The 25,466-nt window shown below is 38.3% G+C and overlaps 3 protein-coding genes across 3 annotated transcripts; 2 read left to right on the top strand and 1 right to left on the bottom strand.

Moving 5' to 3' along the window:
- Window positions 1-3,263: 3,263 nt before the first annotated feature.
- On the top strand, window positions 3,264-6,248 carry rergla (RERG/RAS-like a). Its single transcript, XM_039667581.2, has 5 exons — window positions 3,264-3,563; window positions 3,681-3,737; window positions 3,887-3,960; window positions 4,865-5,013; window positions 5,838-6,248. The coding sequence occupies exons 1-5, from the start codon at window positions 3,512-3,514 to the stop codon at window positions 6,121-6,123; spliced, it is 618 nt and encodes a 205-aa protein (XP_039523515.2). The 5' UTR covers window positions 3,264-3,511; the 3' UTR covers window positions 6,124-6,248.
- Window positions 6,249-16,733: 10,485 nt separating this feature from the next.
- On the top strand, window positions 16,734-21,545 carry il17ra1a (interleukin 17 receptor A1a). Its single transcript, XM_039668045.2, has 11 exons — window positions 16,734-17,122; window positions 17,305-17,329; window positions 17,437-17,583; window positions 18,124-18,248; window positions 18,326-18,452; window positions 18,621-18,668; window positions 18,792-18,946; window positions 19,017-19,091; window positions 19,192-19,264; window positions 19,348-19,467; window positions 19,676-21,545. Exons 1-11 carry the CDS (start codon window positions 17,018-17,020, stop codon window positions 21,049-21,051), a joined length of 2,376 nt encoding a protein of 791 aa, XP_039523979.2. The 5' UTR covers window positions 16,734-17,017; the 3' UTR covers window positions 21,052-21,545.
- On the bottom strand, window positions 20,793-25,351 carry tmem121b (transmembrane protein 121B). Its single transcript, XM_039668047.2, has one exon. It carries the CDS (start codon window positions 25,280-25,282, stop codon window positions 24,098-24,100), a length of 1,185 nt encoding a protein of 394 aa, XP_039523981.1. The 5' UTR covers window positions 25,283-25,351; the 3' UTR covers window positions 20,793-24,097.
- Between the last annotated feature and the right edge of the window lie 115 nt (window positions 25,352-25,466).

Here is a 25,466-nt window from a genome sequence, read left to right as displayed (position 1 = left end):
AGGAGCATCAAGTTAGCATAATATTTATTCTAGCCAGCATAGATATGAAATGGACTTGTCAGGGGTGGGTCAGCTGGAAAATGTTAGAAATATTGCTTCTTCTTTTGGAGAGAGCAATTCCATCTATGGCATATTAGCCCTGTTGCTATGCTTTGAGAAATCATTGTGTGACAGAAAGCCTGTTTTAAACCTGTTGCCTAAACTTAACCAGGCTTCTGTCCTCCCGCTTAACTCAGGCCAAGTATTTGTCTTTCATTTCTAGTAGTGAATTGCTTTTTAATTCCCTCATCATATGTTTGTTCTCGACTGGCGTCGGCTTGGCCCTTTTGAAAACCTTGATCATTCTTTCTCATTTTTGCTTGTTTTGAGTAGCCAATGATAGTAACCCATTCTTTCCTGATCTAATCAAATTCCAGAGGGAATGCACAGGATATATCCAGTCGAACTGTGCACATATTAATTCCTCTTAGTGAGGGAATTGCTCGGTTCTCTATAAGACGCAGTGGAAAGCAAAAACTCTTGATATTGATTTTTGGGAGGGAAGAATAATTCCAGCTCCCGGCTAGATGAAAATGAAGTCATAGATCAGTGGAAGGCTTTCTCTCAAAAGCACCGAGAGTGATCAAAAAGCCGAAGAAGAATATCATTGTTCGTCCTCCCTCTCCTTCACTTTCATGCCGTATTTTGGCCTCGTGAGCTTCACTGTCTACATGGATTAGTTTGAAAAATATCCACAGAGTTAAAATGCCTCTGCTACTATGAATTGCCATTTATCCTCACAGATATTTTCAATTTAGAGAAGTGCTTTCAAGTTCTGGCCAAACCAAACGAAAGCCTCAGACATTCTCTTGAGAGCTTTCCTCTCCTAGAAATATTGCAGCTATTCTTCTGAAGCCTGATGCTGATGAACTGGATTTACATGTTTAGCACGTTAATTTCCTTTATTTTTATCCTGTTTGTTTAGCATTTCCAACTGAAATCGAACTGATGTTAGTAATTCTAAAAATTTAAAATCTAATGATCTCGCCTTCGCTTCTTTGTTCACCATTGATTCAGATCAGATCACTCTTGTCATTCTAATCAAAAACAGGCTACATGCTGTAGTGTGTTTGATGCTTTAATTCACACGGTCTCACCAAATTTTGGAAAAATGTTGCCTGGTCTGATGAGTCTCGATTTCTGCTGCGACATTCAGATCCATCATGCCTTGTTACCACTGTGCAGGCTGGTGGTGGTGGCGGTGGTGTAATGGTGTGGGGGATGTTTTCTTGGCACACTTTAGGCCCCTTAGTGCCAAATCCAATTGGGCATCATTTAAACACCAGAGCCTACCTGAGTATTGTTTCTGACCATGTCCATCCCTTTATGACCACAGTATTTCCATCTTCTGATGGCTACTTCCTGCAGGATAACGCACCATGTCACAAAGCTTGAATAATCTCAAACTGTTTATTTAGAAAATGACAATGAAAATATAAGGCCTCCGTAGTCCATAGATCTCATTAGAGCCCCTTTGGGTTATAGTGGAACTGGAGTTTTGCATCATGGATGTGTATCCGACAAATTTGCAGCAGCTGTGTGATGTTATCAGTAAGTAGTTGGCTATATTTCATACTGAATATAAACAAGATGTACAAATTCAACCCTGTACATTAGTGGCTGTCAAAATGAAATGCTTTTGTATTGTTGCGACACCGAAGTAGCTCATTGTTAATGATATTTCATGACAATAGATTTAACAAGATGTCCTGTTCAAATAGCAAACAATGCAAACAATTATAATCACAAACAGGTCACAGTTTTCCATGTCCTGTATGTGCACTCTTGAAGACAAACAACAAATCGTAGCTTTGAGAGGTTTCCAGGCTGACCTCAGCTGATTGGCCTTTAGTGGTTTTCACATATGTAGATCTGAAAAGAATTAAGTGCACCAGATTCAGGTATAATCCACTTTGATTAATGCTCCACGGAAAGAACATAAGGCAATCTTTGATCGCATGGCAATCAAGACCCTACACCCCATTTATCATATAAAAAAAGAGAGAGATTGCTTTGGAAAAAATATGGAAGCAAAACAATGCACAGCATGAATGATAATCAGTCAACATTTTGCCCATGATTTTAGTCAACATCTCATTTTCTTCTGTATCACATTTATAAACCACAATGACTATTTCTGAGTGTTTTTTGTTTTGTTTTTCTGCAGTTCCCGTCATGAATCTAATGATGCAATAGCCTCTAATCACACATCAGGGCTCTCACTGATTATTCTGCTGGTTTAATAACTTGATAAGTGATCCACTTCGCCTTGCATTGCTCTTTCAGACATTCAAGAAACAGACGCAGTATTAAACACACAAACTCAAATGCAATTAATGTGCATTTGTTCTCGACCCATCAGATTGACTTGTTGATGGGCAAAACTCTGTTTGACATAATGTGTTAAACTGCATTTGCCTGGTGAATGTTTATTATGTGGGGACCAACAGCTTATGTAAGTTCCACATTCACTCAGTCAGTGAAGGTCCAAACAACACCCACGGACCAATTAGTGCACCTATTTGTTATTTCTGAAGAGATGCTATTCTTGTATTCACGTGTGTGTGTGTGCGTGTGTACAGTAGTGGCCAAAAGTGATGTCCGGCCTAGAAAAAAATAATATTAATATAAATATTAATAACTGATTATGTAGTCAATGTATGCTGTTTTCCTGTTTTTCTACATTATTTTGCATAGTTAAATAAAACCTGTAGCTGTAGTATGCCATGGAGTTTTTGCCAATTACTTTTGTCAGATGCGTTTTATTCTTCCCTCATTGTTAAAATATATATTTAAAAAAACTAAAATATTTGGTTTAATGAAGGGTCATTAAAAACAAATATCTCCTCCAGACATCAAGTTTGGTCACTAAATACAGTAACATACTAAAACTCATTTTAGGCCATATATTTAATTTTTTTTAACTTAATATTAAATCTGTTGTTCATTTTATAACACTTATTGTTTGTTAAACCTATGCATAATAATTTAAAACTGATTTATGTAGGCTTTTTTCATATTTATAGTGTATTAGTTTATAGCATAATGGTTTTCTAATATCTCATACAAGAACAGAACGTTGGTGAATCTTCGTAAACAAATAGAACCATTAATCAAATGAAAAAGCAAAGTGGCAAAAACGAGGTAACAAAGAGCGACCCCTTTCACGCGAGCCTGCGATGTTTTCGCTCCAGCTGTGGTTTGCGTCAGCGTGACGTCGGCTTCCTCATAACGCTCGAGCTCAGCAACATTGGAGAGGTAGCGCTGCAAACCCACACGAGTCTGACGAACACCTGCGCGAGATCAACCAGGCTATAAAGGATGCATCAGTCGCTTCTTACTTTCGATCTCCAGAGTTTTTTTTTTAAAGCGTGCCAGTCAGACTGAATGAAATGTGGAGCGTGCGTTGAACTGGATAGGGGCGTTTGAGTTTCATTCCTTTAAAGATCTGGACGCGTTTCTGCGAAAAATAATGAATGACCTAAAAGTTGCAGTTCTTGGTTCCGATGGTGTCGGGAAATCAGGTATATTTATCATTTGTATTTAATCAAATGCTTGTATGTATGTATATATACACATACTTAGTTGCTTGTATGTGTGTTTTGTATGTTTCATCTTTATACTCCTCTTCACATCCACAGCACTGATTGTTCGATTTTTAACCAGGCGATTCATTGGAGAGTATGCATCATCATCAGGTATGTGTGATGTTGTTTTCAGATTGCATTTTCGCCCCTTATTAATTTATGGGGTGCATTTGGTTTGGAGAAGTGTACAGAAATACTGTATGAGGTATAAGCTGGAATCTTTTTTTGCTGATGTGATCTTCTGTTCTTGCCTTTTACAGAATGCATTTACAGAAAGCACATGTCTATTGATGGAAGACAGCTCAATCTTGAACTTTATGACCCCTGTTCTCAGGTATGTGGACATCTAGCTGGAGCAATCAAGCCAATAACTTAGTGTGCTACTGCGTATTCCAGTGACATAACAGATCTTTCTTTAAGATCACTTAACCTTTGCCTGTTTGAACAGGTAGACTGAATTTCATTGTAAGCTAAGAAAAACATGTTGTATACATGGATTGTAATGTAAGCGCCTCATCTTTACTAGTCTTGACTTTTCCCAGAGACCTGGCATTACCAAAAACGTTTAGTATATGTTTCATGTAGAAAGCAAGTGTTTGCATTAATGTCTATTGCAGAAGGTTTTGCTGCTTATAAAATCTTTCCACAAGCACCAGACCAATCAGCTCTGCTCACTGTTCGCTTCATTATTCTTTGGAAATAAACCTTATATAACCACACAAGAGTGATTTAATATGAGATGAAGCTTTGTCCCCTTGAGCTTTATATATATATATATTATTGGTGGTAAAAATGAGGTAAATACAGTCTTGGAAGAAGGCTGTGTTTTCCTTTTTGACAAAATCCAATTACTGAATCAGTCCTGTTGCCCATTATGTGATTGGATGCCATCTGTGCATCTTGGGGGTCCAGTCGATTATCCTGTTTTTCCTCAAACAATCCCATTTTGTGTAATCAGTGATGTTTAGTTAGTTAAATGAATAGTGCTGTTGTAAATAGTTTTACACAAAAGGTCAGTGTTTTTCCACACTAAAATACTATTATATACTATTGAAACAGTGAGTATTTTAAGTTTACAGATTGGCCCTGTTCACTTTCATTTTAAGTGCTCCAAATTTTTGCATTCAAACTTTTTTTGGTTCTCCGCATTGTGCCTCAAATGCTATCGATTGAGCTGAACATGCATGGAGCTTGTAATGTTCCTTTAAATACGTAATGCACATGTGATTTCTTTGCAGCCGTGCGAAGGGAAATCCACTCTGAAGGAGCAGATCCACTGGGCTGATGGTTTCGTGGTCATTTACGACATCAGCGATCGTTCCTCCTTCCTCACGGCCAAAGCCATAGTGCACCTGATCCGAGAGCTTCACCTGGCTGGGACTAAAAGGTAACGGTTCTCTAAGTTCACAACAGCATCCTCAGGCAGCAGATGATGTGCCTATTTCTGTCCATACTGTACGATTGTTGCTCTTATGTGGGTGTCTTTAATTCACCAGCTTGTGTTTGCATTGAGGAGTGTTGTTGAATTGACTATGTGGGTGATGTTGATGGGTGGTTGAGCTGGTGACTCAATGAAAAATAGCTATTTTTAGTTCATCCTTGGCTATTGAGAATTTTTCAGTGATAAAGTAGATGCACTGCACCTCTCTTTATAACAGAAATAGGTGGACTATTGAATGGCTTGGGCTTAATTTTCAATTAAGATGTATTCATAATTCAGGTTGATTCGTTTTTCATCATATAAATGAATTATGATTTTTATAGAATGAATTTTCCTGGTTTTTATTTTACGTTGGTTGGTTGTGAATTAATTTAAAGCAACATCATGGAACTTTTCCTCTTCGGACGCCCTACTGGTCGGAAATGAAATTGTCCATTACCGCTGTCGTAAATAGTTTAGCCTACCGTCTTTTCTTCCCCATTGTGACGTATATCTGAGTGAAACTGCTTATCAAACAAGAAACAATGTAGGACGCGACTTGATTTTGTCCATCAGGAATTGATTTGATTGTTGGGTGATTGTGGTTTGCTATTGGTCGATTTCATGTGAGTGACAGGTTGTCCCGCCCTCGCGCCGGTAAACATGTCATCAGAGAAGTGAAGGGATGTCACTGCAAGAGGGAGGGAAGGTTATTTTAATGAAAGATTATGAGGGCGCATGAAAAAAAAAAAGAAACATCCTTAGTAATGTTGTTACTCCTCTGACCCCAGGGACACGGACTCTGTGATCTTCCTGGTGGGAAATAAGCAGGACTTGTGCCACATGCGTGAGGTGGACCGGGAGGAAGGCCAGAGGCTGGCGTCAGAGGGCCGCTGCCAGTTTTACGAGCTGTCCGCTGCGGAGCACTACCAGGAGGTGGTGCTCATGTTCTCAAAGATCGTGCGCAATGCCAGTCTGGGAGGCAAAGCCAAGGAACGCCGCCGTCGCCCCAGCGGATCAAAGTCCATGGCCAAACTCATCAACAACGTCTTTGGAAAGCGGCGGAAATCCGTTTGAGAACGAACTTGGACAATTGTTGCAGGACTGATGTATGAGATGCATCAAACTTGTTTAGATCGCCTCACCGCTTACCGTCTGGGACACACAGTCATTACCGGGTGCATCTCACAAAACACATCTGGGACATGGACACATTTCACCCCAAAGTCAAACGAAAATGAATTATTCCCTTGCTTAAAGAAAATGAAGCCTGATGATTATGATTTTTGCATTGCAACAATATTTTCATGACAATTACGCACAATTACCTCATCAATTCTCATAATGATTTCTCATTGTGGTAATGAGAAAATGTGCTGAATTGTCACAAATAAATTGTCACAATGCAAAACATAGGCTTCATTTTATTTATGCAAAATACAATAACCTATTTTTTTACGTCCGTGTACAGCTGCACATCTGTTCTTTGCCTTAAATGTTTCTTTAATCACTTCTTTTGATGTTTAAACAGCAGATTAAAAAAAAATACTAACCCGTAAGTTGTGAAATAATGTTAGCTTGCTATGTAGTTATTGATATGTATGATGCCATCAATGACTGACTAATGGTGTTGTTTATGGATTTTGAAATGTCTTCAAATTCATGAAAAATATATACATCTGTGCATCAAAATGATGTGACCGTACTGACCAAGCATCTTTTCATCTTCTAGGATTTCACATCTAAAGGTATTTGTTTCTACAAAATTGGGAAACAACTGACCTATGTCCAGAGCATAAGTGATAGATATGCAGTATTGAATATTTTATCTGATAGTCTCACAGAAATAGCATTATCTTGAATGTTGTGCAACTCATTTGCTTCAGGTAGCAAGTTTGCATTTTACAGTCAGGAGATAATGTAGAACAGACTCAGATTTTGGAAAGAAACAAGCGATGAGTCACTGTTTGTTCTAATTTTGTAACACAAATTACCTGATACATAGTACATGCAGTATTGTGCAAAATGCTAATTACTTGTAATGTTCTAAATAATGTGTGTAATAGAATACACAGTATGCACTATGTAGCCTACTACTTTTTAGTAATACTATTAAAACTGTTTCAAAAGTAAACGGATGCTATTAAAGATCAATTGATGTTGCTGGTGGTTCATTCCTCCTCACACTGCCAATGGAAGATCATGTCGAATGCATTGCATTGTGGGATTAAGTATTCTATGCAGTGTATACAATATGCAATAACGACCTCGTTATTGCATATTGTATACACTGCATAGAATACTTTATAACAAATTATAACAAACTTAATACAATATTAAGTATTCTATGCAGTGTTGGTTGCATACAATATGTTTTTCAAAAGGTGGGTATTCCATGCACACAAAAATGTTGCATACTATTTCTACAGAAACACACAAGTAGTAGCCTACTAGTAAGACATACTGCAAAAACCAATGTGATGAGTATGATGTAGTGTGTAGTGCATACTATGCATTCAATAAGTTGTTAATTGAGTAAAAACCAGCCAGAACAACTGCATATCAACATCATGCATCCACCCAAGTCATCACACAACATCCGATTTTTCTACAGAAAAGAAATATTTTATATACAAAAAAATAAATAATCAAAATTAAGCATTGTTCTGAAGCTATAAACTAAAAAATAAGATTGCATACTTTTGGCCTTCTTTTTAAGTACTTCTCAGGAATATACTTTAAAATACAGTAAAGTATACTTGACTTATATTGACAAAGTTCTTGTACTTGTAGCAGGCAAACAGATGAGACAAATTCTCATGCTTTTGTCAACCGTCAAGGCCAAAGACAAGCTATCGTGCTTTTCGGTGGCCTTTTGGACATCTTGCCAACATCCAACAAGACAAGTTTCCTACATCAGTAAGTAATGCTGTGTAATATTTGAGTCAGGTTAAAGCAACACCAAGTAACATTTCCTCTGTGGTCGCCCTACAGGATGGAAGTGGAATTGTCCATTCGCGCTGTCGTAAATAATTTCGCCTACCAGCCTACTGTTGCACACTCGTTGTTTATCCAGCGCCGGCTTCAGAATGAACGATGTCCACAGACAAGGTAGAGTATGTTGCATGATTTCATGAAAGTATGATAGCGATGACCGAAACAAAGAAAAGAACTATTTTAATGCTTGACGTAAAGCAAGTCAGATTTGTAGTTTTCTTATGTTTCATTAGAACTACAGAAACGCGACCCGATCTGGTTATACCAGGTATAGGGCCGCAAAGTGAATCCAGAAGCGCCTTTCACCCTGTTACGACTTGATGAACCACTGAAACGATTTTGGAAACATTATTTTAAGGTAAAAAAATCTTACTTAGTGTTGCTTTAAGTGTGGATTGGGTCTCTGTAGTTTTCACACCTGAAGCGAAGATGAGAAACCTCTATCAACATAATGGAGAGAAGCAGATGGCTGTTTGTGTAGCATTGATTCAAAGGGAGATATGAAACACAAAGTTTTTGCTTATGGGGGTCTTGTCATCACGTATTGATTCTTGGATAAACACTCAAACAGCTAAACGTGCTGGGAATTTCACTTTTAAGTCATGCTTTGTGAACTCCCCCCTCGCCTAAACATGTATTTTTCACTTACCATTATAGGTAGGATGTTTATGTTGGGCCTGTCAACCTATCAGAATTTAGTTGTGTTTTAAAACAAGTGTGTAAGTTTAGCACCTCTAGTGGTGACAAATGGAATTGCAATATGTTTTTTTGGTGGCTCAGTTTGGCCCAACATAATAACATTGGCACTGGTGCGAGATGGGATGAGGCAGCCTTTTTGTCCAAACAAAGGAGGACAGAGGAGTGGTGTGAAATTAGTTTGACAGCAGTCTTTATTCTGAAGTGATTATTCTGTTTGCTGAAGCTAGTTGAACAGAAATACATCACTTGAAGTCAGCATGAAACAGAAGTTTTATTGTGACATCTATCCGAGTGAAATGGCTTCTCGAACAAGAAACAATTTTTTGAATTTTGTCCATCGGGAATTGATTGGAATCATTGTTGTTTGCTATTACAGTGATCTCGTGCAAGTGACAGATTGTCCCGTCCTCATGCCGAAAAACGTCATCAAGTGTGAGGGGGAGTTATTTTGATTAAAGATTACGATGACAAAAAAATGAACATGGATAAATCATTTAATAGCAAAATTCCATAAAAATATGAATAGTCAGTTTTGATTCAGAACGTTGTCCTCTATCGCCAACTGTGGTTGAAACGTAAATTGCAATTTACTTGTGGAGTTGTTATTTGACATCAGTCTGAATCTGGTATTTCAGTAATGGAATTATGTTAAACACCTTGGCTTGCACACATTTCATGTTTGAATTTAGTGATAGGGTTAGGTCTATGATTTTAATGATCTTAACAGTTACATGATAAGACTGGCATCAACCCACCTGCATGTTTCTGTTATTCACACTTCCCTCAGTTTTAGCTGGGATTAAAAATGGCTGCACAGTTAGTCATCGCAATACAATGTTAGTGGTGCAGTCAACAGTAAAAAGAAAACAAACGTGCTGTCATACCTCAGACTTATCCTCCCACCTTAAGCTCTTTAAATTTGGTCACGAGACATAATGAATAATATTGTTTACCACAACATGTTCTCGTATCATCATTGACCCAGTAAAGAGGCACTGACAGCATCTGGCGCAGACGGAGTGAATTGGTGGTGTGTGTTTACATGTGCAAACTTGTGGAAGGACGAGCAGAAGAGAGGTGTTGCTGGAAGGAAAGCAAGCAACTGGTTCCGAGAGATTTGCTGTCCAAACCACACATGTGAACTTGTGCGTGACCCCTCTTCAGGTGTTCTTGGCAAACACTGAATATTTAGCGATCTCAACACCTGACCAAAGCAAAGAGCCCGGTCCGGCCCTGCACGCAAAATCACCTAACCGAAATAGACCATGTACCATTACAGATGGAAACCTTCACAGGGAACGACACACGTTGAGCAGGTGTGCTGAAGAATGATTCTCACACTGCTTATAAATGAATCATATTTATATATTAAAGGGTAATTCCACCGGTGGAGACATGAATATGTATGGAAAGTGGGTCATATAATAGTATCATAAATTTCTAATTTGGGTCCTTCTTGGCCGATAAAAGGCAGAAAATGACTTTTTAGTGCTTGTGGATTGTAGACAACAATCCCCAGAGTGCATTGTGGATAATTCTGCAAGCGATAGTGTTCAATAACAGGGGTGTTAATGAGGTCAAGTCAGCAGTATTCAGCTGGTCATGTGATCTCAAAATGGCTGCCCCCATGAGGAGACCTGCTTCATGTAAATAAAGCAGCTTTTATTAGGATACAGATCTTTATTTTTTAATGCGTAAAAATTAAATTACTAACTGGACCCAAACAAAACAAGTTAGTATTCGTCTATAATCACCTACATTTGTAGCATTCTTAGTTGTTGATTAGCCAACACATTGATTGTGGATAAAATATGGACCTGTATATAGACTGGGACATTGACATAATTATAAAGACACCGCAAGTATGAAATTGTGAAGTAAAAAGACTGAAATAGAATTTTTTTATAAAACATACTTCAATAATCTTTTGTAAAACCTACTTCAGTAGGTTTAATTGACTACTTTTTTACAGTGAATATTTGTGATACATGCTCTATGCTCAGTCATGCAGATGTAATCAGTCACTCATTAGTGTACACAAGCCATGCTAATGAACGCTAGGGCTAATTAGCTATTAATTAACAGCACATCCACTGGAATTCAGACCGAGAATGAGTTGGCCTTGGGAATTCGTTCTCTGCTAAATTGCTTATGTTAAGAGAGACGCGAAATTGTATTTTTATTTCCACCGTCACTGCACCTTGCGTGTGCGCTCTTGCAAAAATAACACGTTCCCTGAGAAGGAGATGGAGAGAAAGTGCCATGCACACCATAAACCATAATAGCTGAAAGCTAATTCATAGCTGGGCCAAGGGATTATTTTGCAGCAGCCGGCTGGAATCTCTTTGATGGAATAAAAGCCTAACATATGGATCTGATTAGCACAGGCGAAAATGATTCTTTGATTCATTTCTGCACGAGGACCCAGTGCTTGTGATACTGATGTCATAGTGTTATGTTTTTAAATGCGTCCCATTCTGTCTATCAGCTAAGTCTGGATTAATAGGGCAACAGATTTTGGCTTTCACATCAAAAAGATTGGACTTTGTTGTTTTATTGACCCACATTTCATGCATTAATACACGTGAGCCACATTCATGCATGTTGTATTAGTGGCACGTGAAGCTGATATATGTTAAGTTCAGTGGGAGGGTGATTTGTTTAAGACACATTATCACGTTAGCGCACATGTATGGAACGCAAAGTGGAGACTTTCTACGTGCTCAGATGACAATAGGAAGATGGAAAGCTTGGTGGGGAATACACAAGGAGAGATTACAGATTCTTTAACTGTAGTGCTGTTAAATTTATAGCGTAACGTCACATACTGGCTTTACATGGTTTCTAGCTGGTTGAAACTAGTCATTTACTAGGATCTTCGTCTGTTTCAAACTTGTTTAGTTGGTTGATCATCTACTACATTACCTGAAAGTAGGGCTTGAGGACCCAAGAAGTCAAGGTTTAGCTAGTTGACCCATTAAAAAGTTGGCCTATTTGTGATGAATGCATACTATTTCCCTAAAAAATAGGACAATTAAAAACGTATTTAAAGGGATAGTTCACTTTGAAATTTTTTTTGGTATGTTTTAGCTTACCTCAAGGGCATCCAAGATGTAGGTGTCTTTGTTTCCGCAGTAGTTGCAATTTTGATATTTTTCGGTCAAACCGTTCTTGTCTGTCAGTCATATAATGCAGGTCTATGGTCACCACCTTAAAGAGCATGCACAGAGAAGTCCAAATTAAACATGATTTAATGAGTCCTAAATGTAAGTACACATTGATGGCCTAAGACAAGAAACGAGCGTTTTGTGTGAGAAAACGAACAGTATTTATATCTTTTTTTACCTCTTGTTACCACAACAGGTAAAAACTATATAAATACTGTTCGTTTTCTTTCAAACCCTTTAATATTACAGCATAGTTCTTGCCCTATCACAGCAGTGGCTTTAAAAGTTGAAAAGTTAGCACACTTGTATGTTTACAGACACCATAAAGCCCTCATACATCTTACGCCACTCAGGTTTAAAGGTAACTTGGACTTGCCCCACTAGCTGCATTTAAACTACCACACTGACGGGAACCAAGCACAGAGATGGCACAGATAGCCAGTCGCAACTGGAGCGTACTGCCACAGCCACACATCCAGACTGCAGGCATGTGTGCTGAGATAAGGAGCAGTGGCACTCGCCGGCCCGTTACAGCAACCTGGCTCAGGAATGCTGGGAATGTAGCCGAGAGTAACAGAATAAAGACGGGCAGCCTGTAGATCTGAGCTGAGGCTTCACTGAAGGCCATTGGTGGTGGAACTGGGATGTTGTTGATTTTTGTCTTCTAAATAACTCCATGGAGGTAAGGGAGTTTAGATAAACCAAACATGTAAGATGGGTTATGTAAGTGTGTTGAAGGGCCAAAGAGTTATTGGAGCTAAAGTGTGAGCAGTCCTATCCAATTCTGCCATTCCTGCCAAGTCTCCTCCAGGACACAAAGTTTACTTTCAGGAGACCTTGTGGGACTCCATTCTTCTCCAGGCCCCAAGCACAGCGAAGCGGAGGGAGGCAACAGTGCAGAGATTATAGCAACCCACTCACACCCATCAAAAAAATATTATGTTCCATTCCTGGCGAAAATGAGCAAGCAACAATAGCAGTGCTATACCTGAGCGTATCAGTTATTTTGGTACTATTACAGACAACAGGTAACAACAGACAATTTTATGTTGTGAATTGAATAAGAATTTGAATCTGATAATTGGAGGAATAGTCTATGTTTGTTTTATCTTGGACTAAACAAATATGTGAAATATGTCTGGTTACATAATGGTATTTACTGAAAGAAATCTGGAGACTGGTTTTGGCTCCTCAAAGCTTTGGTTTGTTCCTGTTACAAAATTTCCTCCTTCCTTTTAAATGCGCAGGAGAACAAATAATTTATGTAATAGTCCTCATTCCTCATGTCTTCATCTCTTTTTGCGCACAAAATAGCTGTAATTGTGAGATAAGGGATCACGTATCTGGGACAGTTACACGGCTAATCACCAAATAAATTCAAACTTGGAAATGAAAGATTTGCCTGTAAATGAACTTAAAGAAAAAAATAGTCCGCTTTAATGTACAAAACAATCAGCCATGACATGTAAAATGGACGTAAAATGCAACAACATTACAGTAATATTAATACTATATTACAATAATACAATATTAATAACTGAGAAAATGGCGTCAGTTTTGCCATGAGTTCTGGGGTAGGCAGGGCCATGAAGGATCCATATGTTATATCTTTCATATCACGGGACACGGAGGATGCATTTCAAGGCTGCATTTGAAGGAGTCTTCGAATTGGGACTGCCTTCGTCGCGCAGCGGTGACTCATTCGGCTTTTGAATGTGTCCCTTAAAGGATGCTGCCTGGTTTATCGGCACTGTAAAAATGAATGGGCTTTATCTGATAAAAAAAAATTGTGGCAACAGATTACAAGCAATATTTCAATTTAACACTTTAGAATTGAGTAATACTTAATCAAACTCATTCCTTAAAAGTTAACTATTTAAAATGAGTAAAACTTCCAAAAAAAAGTTTGTTTAAGTCACCATTATGGTGATCGGTGTTTGGGGAAATCCGAATTTTGAAATGAACCATTGGCTCTAAAATAAATCATGTTACTTGGTAGGTCATTCGTGTGACAATGGCTTTGTCTATCCTGCAGGTGAGCGTTAAGGATTGGTTTTTAAAAGTGTGACTGTTTGGACCATTGAATGTATCTGTGGGCTGTTTATACTCTCCTTTTTAAAATACTGTACTAACATACAGACACAGATTTAAACTACTGATTTAGGTTATGTTATTAATCAGCTCCTCCTAGCATTCATCAAATCTATCACACATGATAGCATTATCTTTGATAAATAAAATCAAGACATATTCATTTCAAAGTGATCAGTCGTTATGTTTTTCATACTTCATCTACACTTTTGAGAGGTAAAATCACTGTTGGCAGTGTTTTGAACACTTAAGGGCACTTAGAAAGAACATATATGGCCGACTTCCATTTTATCTGAATGCCAGTGACATCCTAAGTGCACTTCTGGCATTAGCGAACAACTTCCTTGTCTGTTAAATGCTCACGTGGAACTTATCACGAAGAGATGATTTCTAGCATTTTATCCCTAGGCATATTTGTGTCTATTTCAGAAGATTCACCTCCAGTATGTTAGCATATGTATTTGTGCAATGTATTAGTTCATTATACTCATAGTATTACTTTTCAACGTACTCTTACAACCGTTGGCTTTTGCCAATACATGGTTACCTTTGACATCTTGACAACTTTTTTATCTTTTTTTTTAAGTCAGTTAAATTTAATTTAAGTTGAAATAACTTAAACATCCAACTTAAAAATCTAAGGCAGCAACTAAAACCCCATTTTGGAAGCTTTACTTTCAAGATTGCGGCCTGAGCTAGAAATGTACTTGCAGTTATTTGTGGGGTTTTCTTGGATTTCTTCTAGTTTTCATGGTCTCCGGCTCAGCATTGATGTGTATTCTCAGCTGTCAGTTTAATTGTGGATAAGTGTGTCATGACCAAAGCAATATACTCTCATGGTTACGGTTAAGACCCTTTTGACACATAGGCCTACGGCTGGAAAGAAATGAGTCATTGGTCGGATTATATTTTCTAGTGGTGTAATTTTCCAAATTGCCTATGACCCCAACTATAATCAACTTTTTTTTTTTTTTTTTTTTAAATCAGACTTATAAGTAAAGGATTTTACCAGTATGTGACATTTCTTAGCTCCGTTTTCAGACCAGCTTGGCATATATGGCGTGTTGTTGTATATAAGACTCATTCAATCAAAGCACAGACTTGTCAGCCCTAATCAGACATTTTATTGGTTTCTTCAGTATTCAGCTAACAGTTCATGGATCTCTTACTAAAACCGGTGATCTCATCACAGAGAACTGATAAATGTGACATGCTTTAACGTGATTGTTTTTTTAAGTGCAGTTTCTGCATACCTAGCCATCATAAAACTGAAAAAAATACTGGATGTAAGGAAAGTCTTAGATTATTTGATATTCTAAAAACATTATAACGTTAAAGTTCAGTCAAAGTAGTAATAAATCAGTACAAGATTACTATATGAGATGTTATCACAAAAGTTTGATTGTAACTTGTAAGGTGCTGGCATGATGGATGAGATGAAAGACATTTTTTTTTTTAAATAAGACTCAACCTTTTTGTCCAACTTATTGGAGCCAGCATGGACGTGTCCAAAGGCAAACAATTCCCTTCAAATCCCAAGATGCAACATGTTAGCGCCATAGATTCCTCTAATCTCCGGCCAGTCTGTGAAAGCAGGAGTGTGCGCACCTGGGCTAGGTGTGGGTAGCCCTCATTCTGTGATTTTTATACTGGGACAGTGTGTTGTTTGACCCTCATAGGCTGGTTCATTAGTAGTATGCAGTACATAGACAGACACAGTCTGGGGCTGAGAATATGCTCTATCCTCATCTCTTCTGTTTCAGTTCATTTCCCTTCAGCAGTAGGTTTGAAGTCTAAAAATTAGAAGAATTTTTGTTGCGTGTGAAAAATTCAAAGAGCTTTTGGAATAATTTGTTAAAATGTGTTTGAATGAAACAGAGACACAGAAACATGTAGGAGAATGTCAACTGTGCATCTTTTTAAATCAGATTTCTTTGCTGTGGCATTTGAAATTAGGTATAATGGACTTTTATGCAATATTATTTTTTTTAAATATGATATGAGAAATCCATTTTATCCAATTTTATCCAAAAAATCTAACATCTAAATCTGACATCTAAGTTAAATATGTTATATATATATATATATATATATATATATATATATATATATATATATATAGGAAAACTAGACACTAAACTGTTTAAAAATGATCTAACTACGCAGTGCGCATTTACAATATTATAATATACAGTGTAATACAGTAAACAGTGGTGACGTAGCGCCCTCATGTGGAAAGTGAATGATTGTTTGAGAGAAAGGAAGTGAAATGGAATTCAGTATGAAATTATTTTAAATATGCTTATTAACGTTACAACAACACCAAAATGAATGCGCATTAACAATATATAAAATAACTGTAACAGTTGAATAAATGATGCAAACAATAAAAACAAAACAAAAAAATTAAATAGAAAAATGCCTGTTAAATGATAAATTAAGTGCTAAAAGTTTTTAAGATAACGTTTTGGCGTTAACATTTATGGAAAACACTTCAGTGTTGTTTAAAGGTTTGTATAGGCCTACTTTTGTAGGGTCTATACATTTACTTTATTGATCATTTATTTATTTGAATGGTTCTTTAGCTACATGTTTTCGATTTTCTAATGTTTATCCTTTCTGTTTTCGTGCTGGCACTAATCATAATCATCTGCCTTTCTTTCTTTTTCTTTTCTTTTTTGTGCCTTGTCTCTGCTATTCTGTGCAATAATAGTTCAAAACAATAATGCAAACTATCACAAAATGACGCACAAGACGCGAATTTAGGTGACGCGACGCAACATAAATAAGCTTTGCTAATTGGCTGTTCCAGAATTGCAGCGTCGCGTCGCGCGTTTCTAGAGCACGACATGTGAGTCACGTTGCTTTGCATAATGATTCCAGGAAGTTTTTTTTTTTAGGTCGGCTGTTTCCTGCACCTACGCCACCTTGTTTAACTTACTGCACTCTTTCAGACGAGCTTAATCTATTAAAACGTGTATTAAAACATCCACCTGTACTGAGGTTTATGTAGGATCATGAGTTTCTTGTACCTGAAAGGTGTTGTGTTTTTCACCTTCATACCTGTAGTGCTGAATCTCAAACTTATGGATAATGGGCTCTCTCTGAACTGTACACAAGAGGTAAGATAATGCCAAAAGATCACCAGATAGGCTACCACAAAAAGCGTTATAGTGTGTATATATATTTGTATATGTTTAATAGTCTCTATGTGTTTATTTAGACATCTGATATTGGGCTCTTTGGGAGTTTTAGACTCATATTTGTCTCATCCATTGTTGTTTCTTTCACTTTCTCTCCCCAGAAAGTACCATGTAAAGCAGAGTTTAGTAAGTGGTTGTATTTTTTTCTTTAGTCTTCTCATTAAATGTTTTATTATTAGTATTATGGGTTATACATCTTTTAACTAATGGTTTTAATGATTTTCCCCCCACAGATAATTGCATGTATAAAGGATGGCTCATTCCTTCAGATTTCACTCCCAGCGGCCCTGATGATTTAAAAGTGTATGTTGACGTGAGAAGAAATATGGAAGATGATTTGGAGCCAGTGATTGTGGCTGAATGGAAAGCAAAGGATGACGGTGGGTCACTTGTTGTAGCAGAGTCGTGTGTTTTCAGATTAGATTAGATTATCATTAGATATGTTTGTTACATTATGTGAATATGGAGAAATCCATTCCAACTCCCTGCAACAAGTTTAAAGCAAAGGGACACTTACATTGAATGTTTAAACCTATATTTTAGTTTATTAAAAGCTATGATAAAGCTAAAACTTTACTATAAGATCCCATCATACCTTGATAGATTAACTAACATTAATTAACCATGCATTTGTTACAGCATTTACTGTATTAATCATTGGTCATTTTAGTTAATACAAACACAACTGTTCATTGTTAGTTCAGGCCCCTGAAAAAAATTAATAGATAAAACATTTATTTTAATAACATATTAATAAATGTTGAACTTAGTAAATGTTGAACTAAATGTTCTTTTGTTTATGTTACCTAATGTTAGTAATCTTAACAAATGGAACCTTATTGTAAAGTGTTTTAAAAAGGATCTTTATTTATAGATTGTAGTCATCAAGTTTATTAATCTCTTTTTTTCTTTGTTTGTAGGAAGCATAAAGGATTTGAGAGGAACAGAGCTTAGTGTGATGAAATCCTCCACCAATGAGCATCTGTGTGTTCATTTCAATTTCCTGCAGGCATTTTCGAAGATGAGAAATGATGATGATGAAAAGGCAAGATGATTGATCAATTGATTGAATTATTATTATTTTTCCACAGATACTGATATATATTATCTATTCTATTTTAGTGGTCTTTTTCTCTGGATAAAGTTGTGGTAGATCCAGGCAGTAAATATGTAGTGACTGTCTCCAACCTTCCCAAGCCAAATTTACAACACACTAGTTACAATGTTAACCGAACAGTTGATGTTCCAGGTAAGTGCTAAATTAAACAAAATTCCTACCTTAAATCTACATTACAGATTATATTTGTCACGGTTTGGGTTTTGTTTCTTGTTAATGGTTTTTTTATGTCATGTGATCCCCTGTTCTTGTCATGTGTTCCCCGTCCTTTGTGTCATGTTGTCATAATGACAACCCCAGGTTGTGGCGATCCTTTGATGCGAACGACCAAAATCTGTATTGAGAGAGGTGAGTTTGAAACTTATTTGTAACTCGTTTACCTTAATCAAATAGATATATACACATATAAACCACCTTAGTTCAGTATTAAAGTATACATGCACATCTAAACATATGAGATGTTTCTCTTAGGGGAAACATGGCAACCCAATATTACTGTGGAGAGGACTACAGGTCTGAATGGCAAGGATATTCTGTATGTTGCGTTTAATCCTGGAGAGAATGCGGAGAAATACAACGTTTTTGTAATGTGCAGTAAGGACCGTGTAACGAAGACTCTTTATAATGTAAGACATGTTATATCTGTATATTTAAATATATCTAAAAGAACAAGGATTAATAATTTTACTCTTTTAGGAGAGCAAGACTTTACTAAATGTGACATATGGCCTGGAGAACTGGCCACGTACATGCTGCAATTTCGATGTTCAGGTGTGTAGGCCTAAATGTGTGCTAAATTAATGAATGAATGAAGTAAGATAATTCTTATATACAAGGATCTTGATATAAAAAGTGCTCTTTTCCTATTTAGATCCAGCCATTTTTTCGGAAGTGTGCCAACGACTGTCGTCGAATAAACCATAGTTGTAACATATGTGTCCCTGGTGTGTATGGAACGATTTCACTATTTGAACTAATAAGAAAAACGCATAATGCCACTTTACTAATTTTTATATATGTTCCTTAGGACCAACAAGCCCTCCTGAGACCAACTCAGTATTTTGGATTATTTGTGTCGGATTATGCCTCCTAATTTGTGGCATTGGTGTTTTTGCCATTTATTTGCGCTGCAGGAAACAACAGAAAGGTGAGCAGTGACATTTAAAATGGCTATTTTTATCTTTAAAGACTGTGATGTTTATCATGTGTGTCACAACACTGGCAGTGATACCTTTGCAGAGTAACTTCCTGTGGTTAGCCACACAAGCAGTGCTAGGAGGACTGAAAGAATACATCTTATATGCAGTAAAGGATCATTTTCAGTGATTATCCGTGTTTCTAATTTTTAAATTCAGGTGCAGAAAAGCCACTGGAAGAAACACCTCTAGAACCGCCAGTTCTACCCGGCCAACGATGCATATTGATCATCTACTCCAGAGATCACCCTCTTTACACAGACATAGTCCTGAAGCTTTGTGCCTTCCTGCGGGCTAAATGCGGCACTGAGGTTGTGTTGGACCTACTTGACGTGACTTGGCTTGGCACCATTGGCCGGCTGCAGTGGATTGAGCAAAAAAAGCGATACATTGAGCAGACGTCAAACAAGATCTTGGTCCTCTGCTCCCCAGGAGTGCAAGCCAAGTGGGGGGCGATCTGCGGAGAGCCTCGAGTCCTCCTCCGAGAGGATGTGCGCTCTCCGATCGGAGATATGCTTACTCTCGCCCTTCAGCTGATTACACCTGATATGCAGCGTCCGGCTTCCTACGGGATGTATTTGGTGGCTTACTTTGAAGATGTATGCAGTGCCGGCGATGTGCCGTCTTTGTTTGACATTGCGGTCAAATACAAGCTGATGAAGCACTTCGAGGAGCTTTACTTCCGTATCCTGGATGTGGAGAAGTATCAGCAAGGGATGGTGCACTGTATCGAGGGTATTGGAAAGGAAGAGTACTTCAAATGCCCCTCGGGCGAAGCGTTGAGGAATGCGATCGAAGCCTTCCAGGTGCACCAAATGAAGAATCCGGACTGGTTTGAGAAAGAGTGTGTGACTAGCGAGGAGGATGTGAGAGGAGAAACTGACGCCCTTATTGAGGAGTCCATTCCGCCAATACGTGAATTAGTGCCGGTGTATAACAACGGACTCCCAATCCTTGTAAAAGAGGTGGACATCCGTCAAGACACACGGAGCGTGTGCACCGTAATTCCCCAAATTCACGAGAATCCTGAAGAGTCGCCCATAATGATTATTAATCCTAGAATCCAGCCAGATAACAGAGAAGTACTTTCCTATTATCCGGCAATAGAACGTCCTCTTGAAATACCCAGTGTGACACCAGTGGACCCACAAATCCACCCGTATCTTCTTGCCGAACCAGTACCAGTGGAAACCTCAGATCCTCCTATCGCGTTTCCAATGGGAGAACCGTCAGATAATTATCTGAAGGACAGCAGAATGCGCTTTTTAGTAGCACCTCCACCCTCGATGGAGGACAGCTTCCATTTATATGGAGAGATGTCCCAGCCAGTGGAGATGGAGGAAAGTGAAATGGAGGTAGCTTCTGAGATGAGACCGTCACGAGGGTCCGATCAGGGATACGGTTCCAGGTATTCCACAGTGAGAGAAGACCCCAAGCTTCAGGAAGACCTTTCCTCTCTAGCCAAGTTACAAATGGAACTTTTACTGAAAAGCCCCATCTCTTCAAATTTCTGCAACAAAACAATGGAGATCTGAATTTCTTCAGTGTCTTTTGGCTGGTCGTCAGACCTAAAACATTCGAACGGAAGGTCAATAGGAAATAGGCTAGATGGATAATGAGTTCAGTGATCAGCTGATTTATAAATGTTTCATCAATAGCAAATTATTAGACACAAACACAAAGGTGTGATTTGTTCACTTTTACTATGGAGCAGAACAAGTACCTTGTTAAACAACTTGATATAGAACAGCACAGCACATGATTAAGGTTATGTTTAGCTACTGAACACAAGTCTAAGTCATTTGGTTGGGCTTGCAATGATACATTTGTCCTGTTCTTCATATTAATTGCTCATAATTTGTATTATATTGCACTAGAGTTACTTTTTTAATAGTTTATTCCAGTTTAACAGCTATAACCATCTACTATGGAAGTTTGTGTAAAATTGTTTATGAGTAGATGTCTTTGGTAATCTTTTGTTGTGTGCTTTTTACTATAATTTAGATAAAGAATCACTTTATTTGCTTCATCCGACTTTGGACCTCAAATTACTTTTTAACCAATTTAACCAGGATACTTCCAGACCCTTGCAGCTGTTACAGTGCAAACAATGTCTTGTGTAAACATAACAGTAACTTAACTTGCAAAATAAAGCCCTTGCAAGAAAATCCTCTGTAAAACGTTGTGGAACAATAGAGAGAGAGAGGTGGGGTTGGAAGTTGATTTCCTTGTCAAAAAAGGTTATGTAATATGTACATACTTTAAAACCTGTAGTTTAAAAAAACATGCGTAGTATGCAGTGGTATATATTTGTCAGGTTAAATACTGCGCAATGAGGCACAAAAAAACCCATAATGCACTTTCGGCCTGCATATTTAACACGTTTAGCTCACCCTGTACCCCAATCCTCAAAGCACAAGAGCTATATATACTGTATGTTAGAATAAGGATGCACAATTGTTATTATTACATGTTACACTAGAATATAAAATACTCTGCTGTTTTAACTCAAAGTGACAGGACATGTTTTCTTACTGTTCAACCAAACTGTTGATAATTCACCCTAAAATGAGTACTATGTGACAAGTATAATTTACTCACCCTCAGGTCACTCTAAAAAAACAATTGTTGTCAATAATTGTTGTCTATCTTCTGTTCCACAGAAGAAAGTAAGTCTTGCAGGTTTGAAATGGCATGAGGGTGAGTAAATTTTTTTTTTGTGTGTGAACTGTGTCCATTTAAGGTGGGAAATTTGACTGAGATTTGGATATTAAAGCAATTGATTTGGCTTTGACATATATGTTCAGGTTACTGGTGTAATTATTTGTGTAACTAAAGAGCTTTGAAATATACATGTCTGGAATCTCATTTAGACACAGATTCACTGAATGTAGATTAGTGGATTGTGTCCTCTCGCAATCTGTCTATCAGCGCTATGACAATTGTCTTGGTTGGTCCAAATGTTATTAATTGTGATAATCATAACTCATTTACTGGCATGAAAATAGCATCTGGAATTGAGCAGATAAACCAACTGGTTTATGATTTCAAACATGAGGTTCTGTAAAGAGGTAGCCTTGTAAAAACTGATGATGGCAATATGGCTGAAGCAGCAATGGAGTTTGGTCATAAAAGAAGGTTTACAGTTATCCTTATAGATTCTATGCTTAGCCTATTAACATTAAGTAACATCACAAATTCGTATCATACGCCGTTCGACAGTTTCCAGTCCAAACAAAGTACCATTGCCACTGACAGTATTTCAAATAGGAAAGGACTACATCACATTCACAATTTGAAGTGTACACCAAGCCTAACAAGTCACAAGGCATATTTACACTTTTGATAAGTGCATTTAGGAACATCTCTTGACAAGGTGTCTGAAAACACTATAAACATCTGTCTACATTATAGCCTACTAAATTGAGGACATTTTTACATAGAAAATAAATTATACAACATTGCACTTTCCTCAGTTGAATAGTCCTCACGTAATTAAAGTGCCTCACAAAACAAGTGCAAATCAAAGATTCTCGTATCATCATATAAGCACTGGTTTACAGTCATCCCAATACATTAGGTATACTGCAGAGGTCACAGGTGGGAATGTTTTTCATTGGCACGTTGAGTGGTTTGGTTGTAGCACCTGTTGAGAGTGAAGGAGAAGGGATAGTTCACCCCAAAATGAACATTTTGTCATCATTTACTCACCCTCAAGTTGTTCCAAACCTGTATGAGTTTCTTTCTTCTGTTAAACACAAAAGATAGCCTACTTTAAAGAATGTTGGCATTACAGTGGACAGTAGTGAATGGCTATGTCAACCTAAACGGTTTGATTACAAACATCTTCTTTTGTGTTCAACTGAGGAGAGAAACTCATACAGATTTGGAACAACACAAGGGTGAGTAAATGACAACATTTAAATTTGGGGGTGAATTATCCCTTTAAGGAGAGGTACTGTGGGCTTAAATGTGGATTTAGGTTATATTTGTCTTTTTGATTCGGCACAATTTTCCAAAAACATCTCAAATACTATCTAACATGTTAGTTCTGTTTCTGTGTTTAGCATGTTCTGTTTCTGTGTTTTGTTTCACTTGCACACCTGTGAAAATTTAATAAGATGACACGTTAGTTAGCATATTCATCAAAAACGTAAAGGGCCAGGGAGCGAATTATTCCGTTACCTGCGGGGAGCAGATTTCTTAAAGGATTTATTCTCAGTAATTTTTGGCAAATATTTATTTATTTTTCATTTGTTATTTTTTATTATAAAATAGACTGATAAATAGCGAAAGTGGTTGTATCTATTTTAACGCTCGCCGCTACTGTTGCTATGGTTACTTTCGTTCGCGAGAGCGTGTTTGCTATCATTTTGTGGTTACTGTACTGTTGAACAACCTCATAATTGCTCTTTTACTAAAAGGTAACTTAGCCAATGTACATTTTATTTATTGGTTAATTTTGATTTAATTTTAAATAATAAGATGGACGTTAGCACCTGCAGTACCTCCCCTCAAAAGGGCTGATGCACACTGTTGTTTGACGTGGCCTCCGGTCAGCGTTAGTTAGTCCTCAATGAACTACGACTGAGTATTGACTGCTAGCGTGTTCACATAACCATGGGGACACATGTCATTTTCGGAAACGCAATGGGAGAACTGGGCTGTGTTACCCCCACGTCCACGTGCAAACCTCCGGACACCTCGTAAGGACACGCACTGCTCAACCAGCTCCAGGCACTTACACCCCAGGAAGAAGATGTTCTTGAACATGAAAACCGATATGGGCATTTTGTAAACAAAGACGAGGAAACATCTGACCACCAACAGCGGTGCGTTGAGCAGAACGCCGGTGAAGAACCTCGCCCATATCCAGCGACAGTTCATCTCCGAGGCCGTCAACTCGTAAAGCCAAATAACCGGAACGCCCAATGCGATGAAATACACGGATATGACCGTGTACCTAAGGTATATGTTGGCGATTTCGTTTTTAAGGACCAGTTCGACCAGAGTGAAGCTGTCCATGATGTCTAAACAGGTGCTAATGAAGGAGCCTTGGGAGTGAAAGCGCGTGGCACCGTTCGGGTCTTCAATGATGGAGTTGATGAGGCAGTAAAGCAAAGGCGCGCAGAGCAACATGGTTATTTTGAACCCCGTAATGCCAAATGGCACCTTCAGGGCAATAAGATCCAGGATGGACGTTTCCAGAACGAGCACCACTTTCGGGGTGGACGCGATCACGTAGATGAGCCATGCTAAGTACGCGAAGGTGAACTCCCCGAGGTTGCACCCGAAGATGGAGCTCTTCTGGTGGAAACCACAGGCTCGTTCTCGCTTACTCCTGGCGTTTTTCATGAAGAAGATCGCCCATCCCGATATAACCACCAAATCCGTGGCTATCCACGAGCACCAGTAGAGATCCGTGAAGACGATGAGGTAGAAATCCAACATCCCTCCTTGCAGAACGAGCACGAGGAAGCACAAGAGCTTATAAAACAGGTTCTTCTTGGACCTCTGCACGAACAGGGGGGTGGACTGCATGAATTCGCTCGATGTCATGGTGTAAGACTGAGGCTGAGCGGTGGCAGAGGAGACCAGGGGCTGGGAGCTGCCCTCTTCGAGGTTGGCACTGCCGCTGGTGGTCTGCGTGTCTCTCCTGGACGCGACGCTTCGGATGAACAGCAGCTGTCCGTTTTCTGGTGCGGAGGAGACAGGTGAGTCGGGCTGGGAGATGTCTTTTATGATTTCAGCAGTCATTGTATTCATTCCTTCTCCTCCCGACTTGTTTTGGCTGTGCTAGTGTAATGATAGCCGCTCAAGGGGGGCAGAGGAGGAAATCCCGTTATGGAATTCCGGTGGATTGGAGTGAACATAACGTTACTCAATTCTTCCAAAAACTGATAAAATGAATAAAATGACGTTGATGTTCAGTGAAAACATTAATTAATGT

This window comes from Pimephales promelas, chromosome 24 (genome assembly GCF_988280905.1).
Source record: "Pimephales promelas chromosome 24, fPimPro1.hap1.1, whole genome shotgun sequence".
NCBI lineage: Eukaryota > Metazoa > Chordata > Actinopteri > Cypriniformes > Leuciscidae > Pimephales > Pimephales promelas.
This window is presented reverse-complemented; position numbering and strand designations above follow the sequence as displayed.

What these genes read in the sequence shown, in the direction of transcription:
- rergla (XM_039667581.2), top strand. Translation starts at nt 3,512, where the DNA reads ATGAATGACCTAAAAGTTGCAGTTCTTGGTTCCGATGGTGTCGGGAAA. An exon ending in TTTATGACCCCTGTTCTCAG is followed by an intron (nt 3,961 to 4,864) that starts GTATGTGGACAT and finishes ATTTCTTTGCAG; the next exon opens with CCGTGCGAAGGGAAATCCAC. An exon ending in CACCTGGCTGGGACTAAAAG is followed by an intron (nt 5,014 to 5,837) that starts GTAACGGTTCTC and finishes CTCTGACCCCAG; the next exon opens with GGACACGGACTCTGTGATCT.
- il17ra1a (XM_039668045.2), top strand. Translation starts at nt 17,018, where the DNA reads ATGAGTTTCTTGTACCTGAAAGGTGTTGTGTTTTTCACCTTCATACCT. An exon ending in GAAATGATGATGATGAAAAG is followed by an intron (nt 18,249 to 18,325) that starts GCAAGATGATTG and finishes ATTCTATTTTAG; the next exon opens with TGGTCTTTTTCTCTGGATAA. An exon ending in CCGAACAGTTGATGTTCCAG is followed by an intron (nt 18,453 to 18,620) that starts GTAAGTGCTAAA and finishes TGACAACCCCAG; the next exon opens with GTTGTGGCGATCCTTTGATG.
- tmem121b (XM_039668047.2), bottom strand. Translation starts at nt 25,282, where the DNA reads ATGAATACAATGACTGCTGAAATCATAAAAGACATCTCCCAGCCCGAC.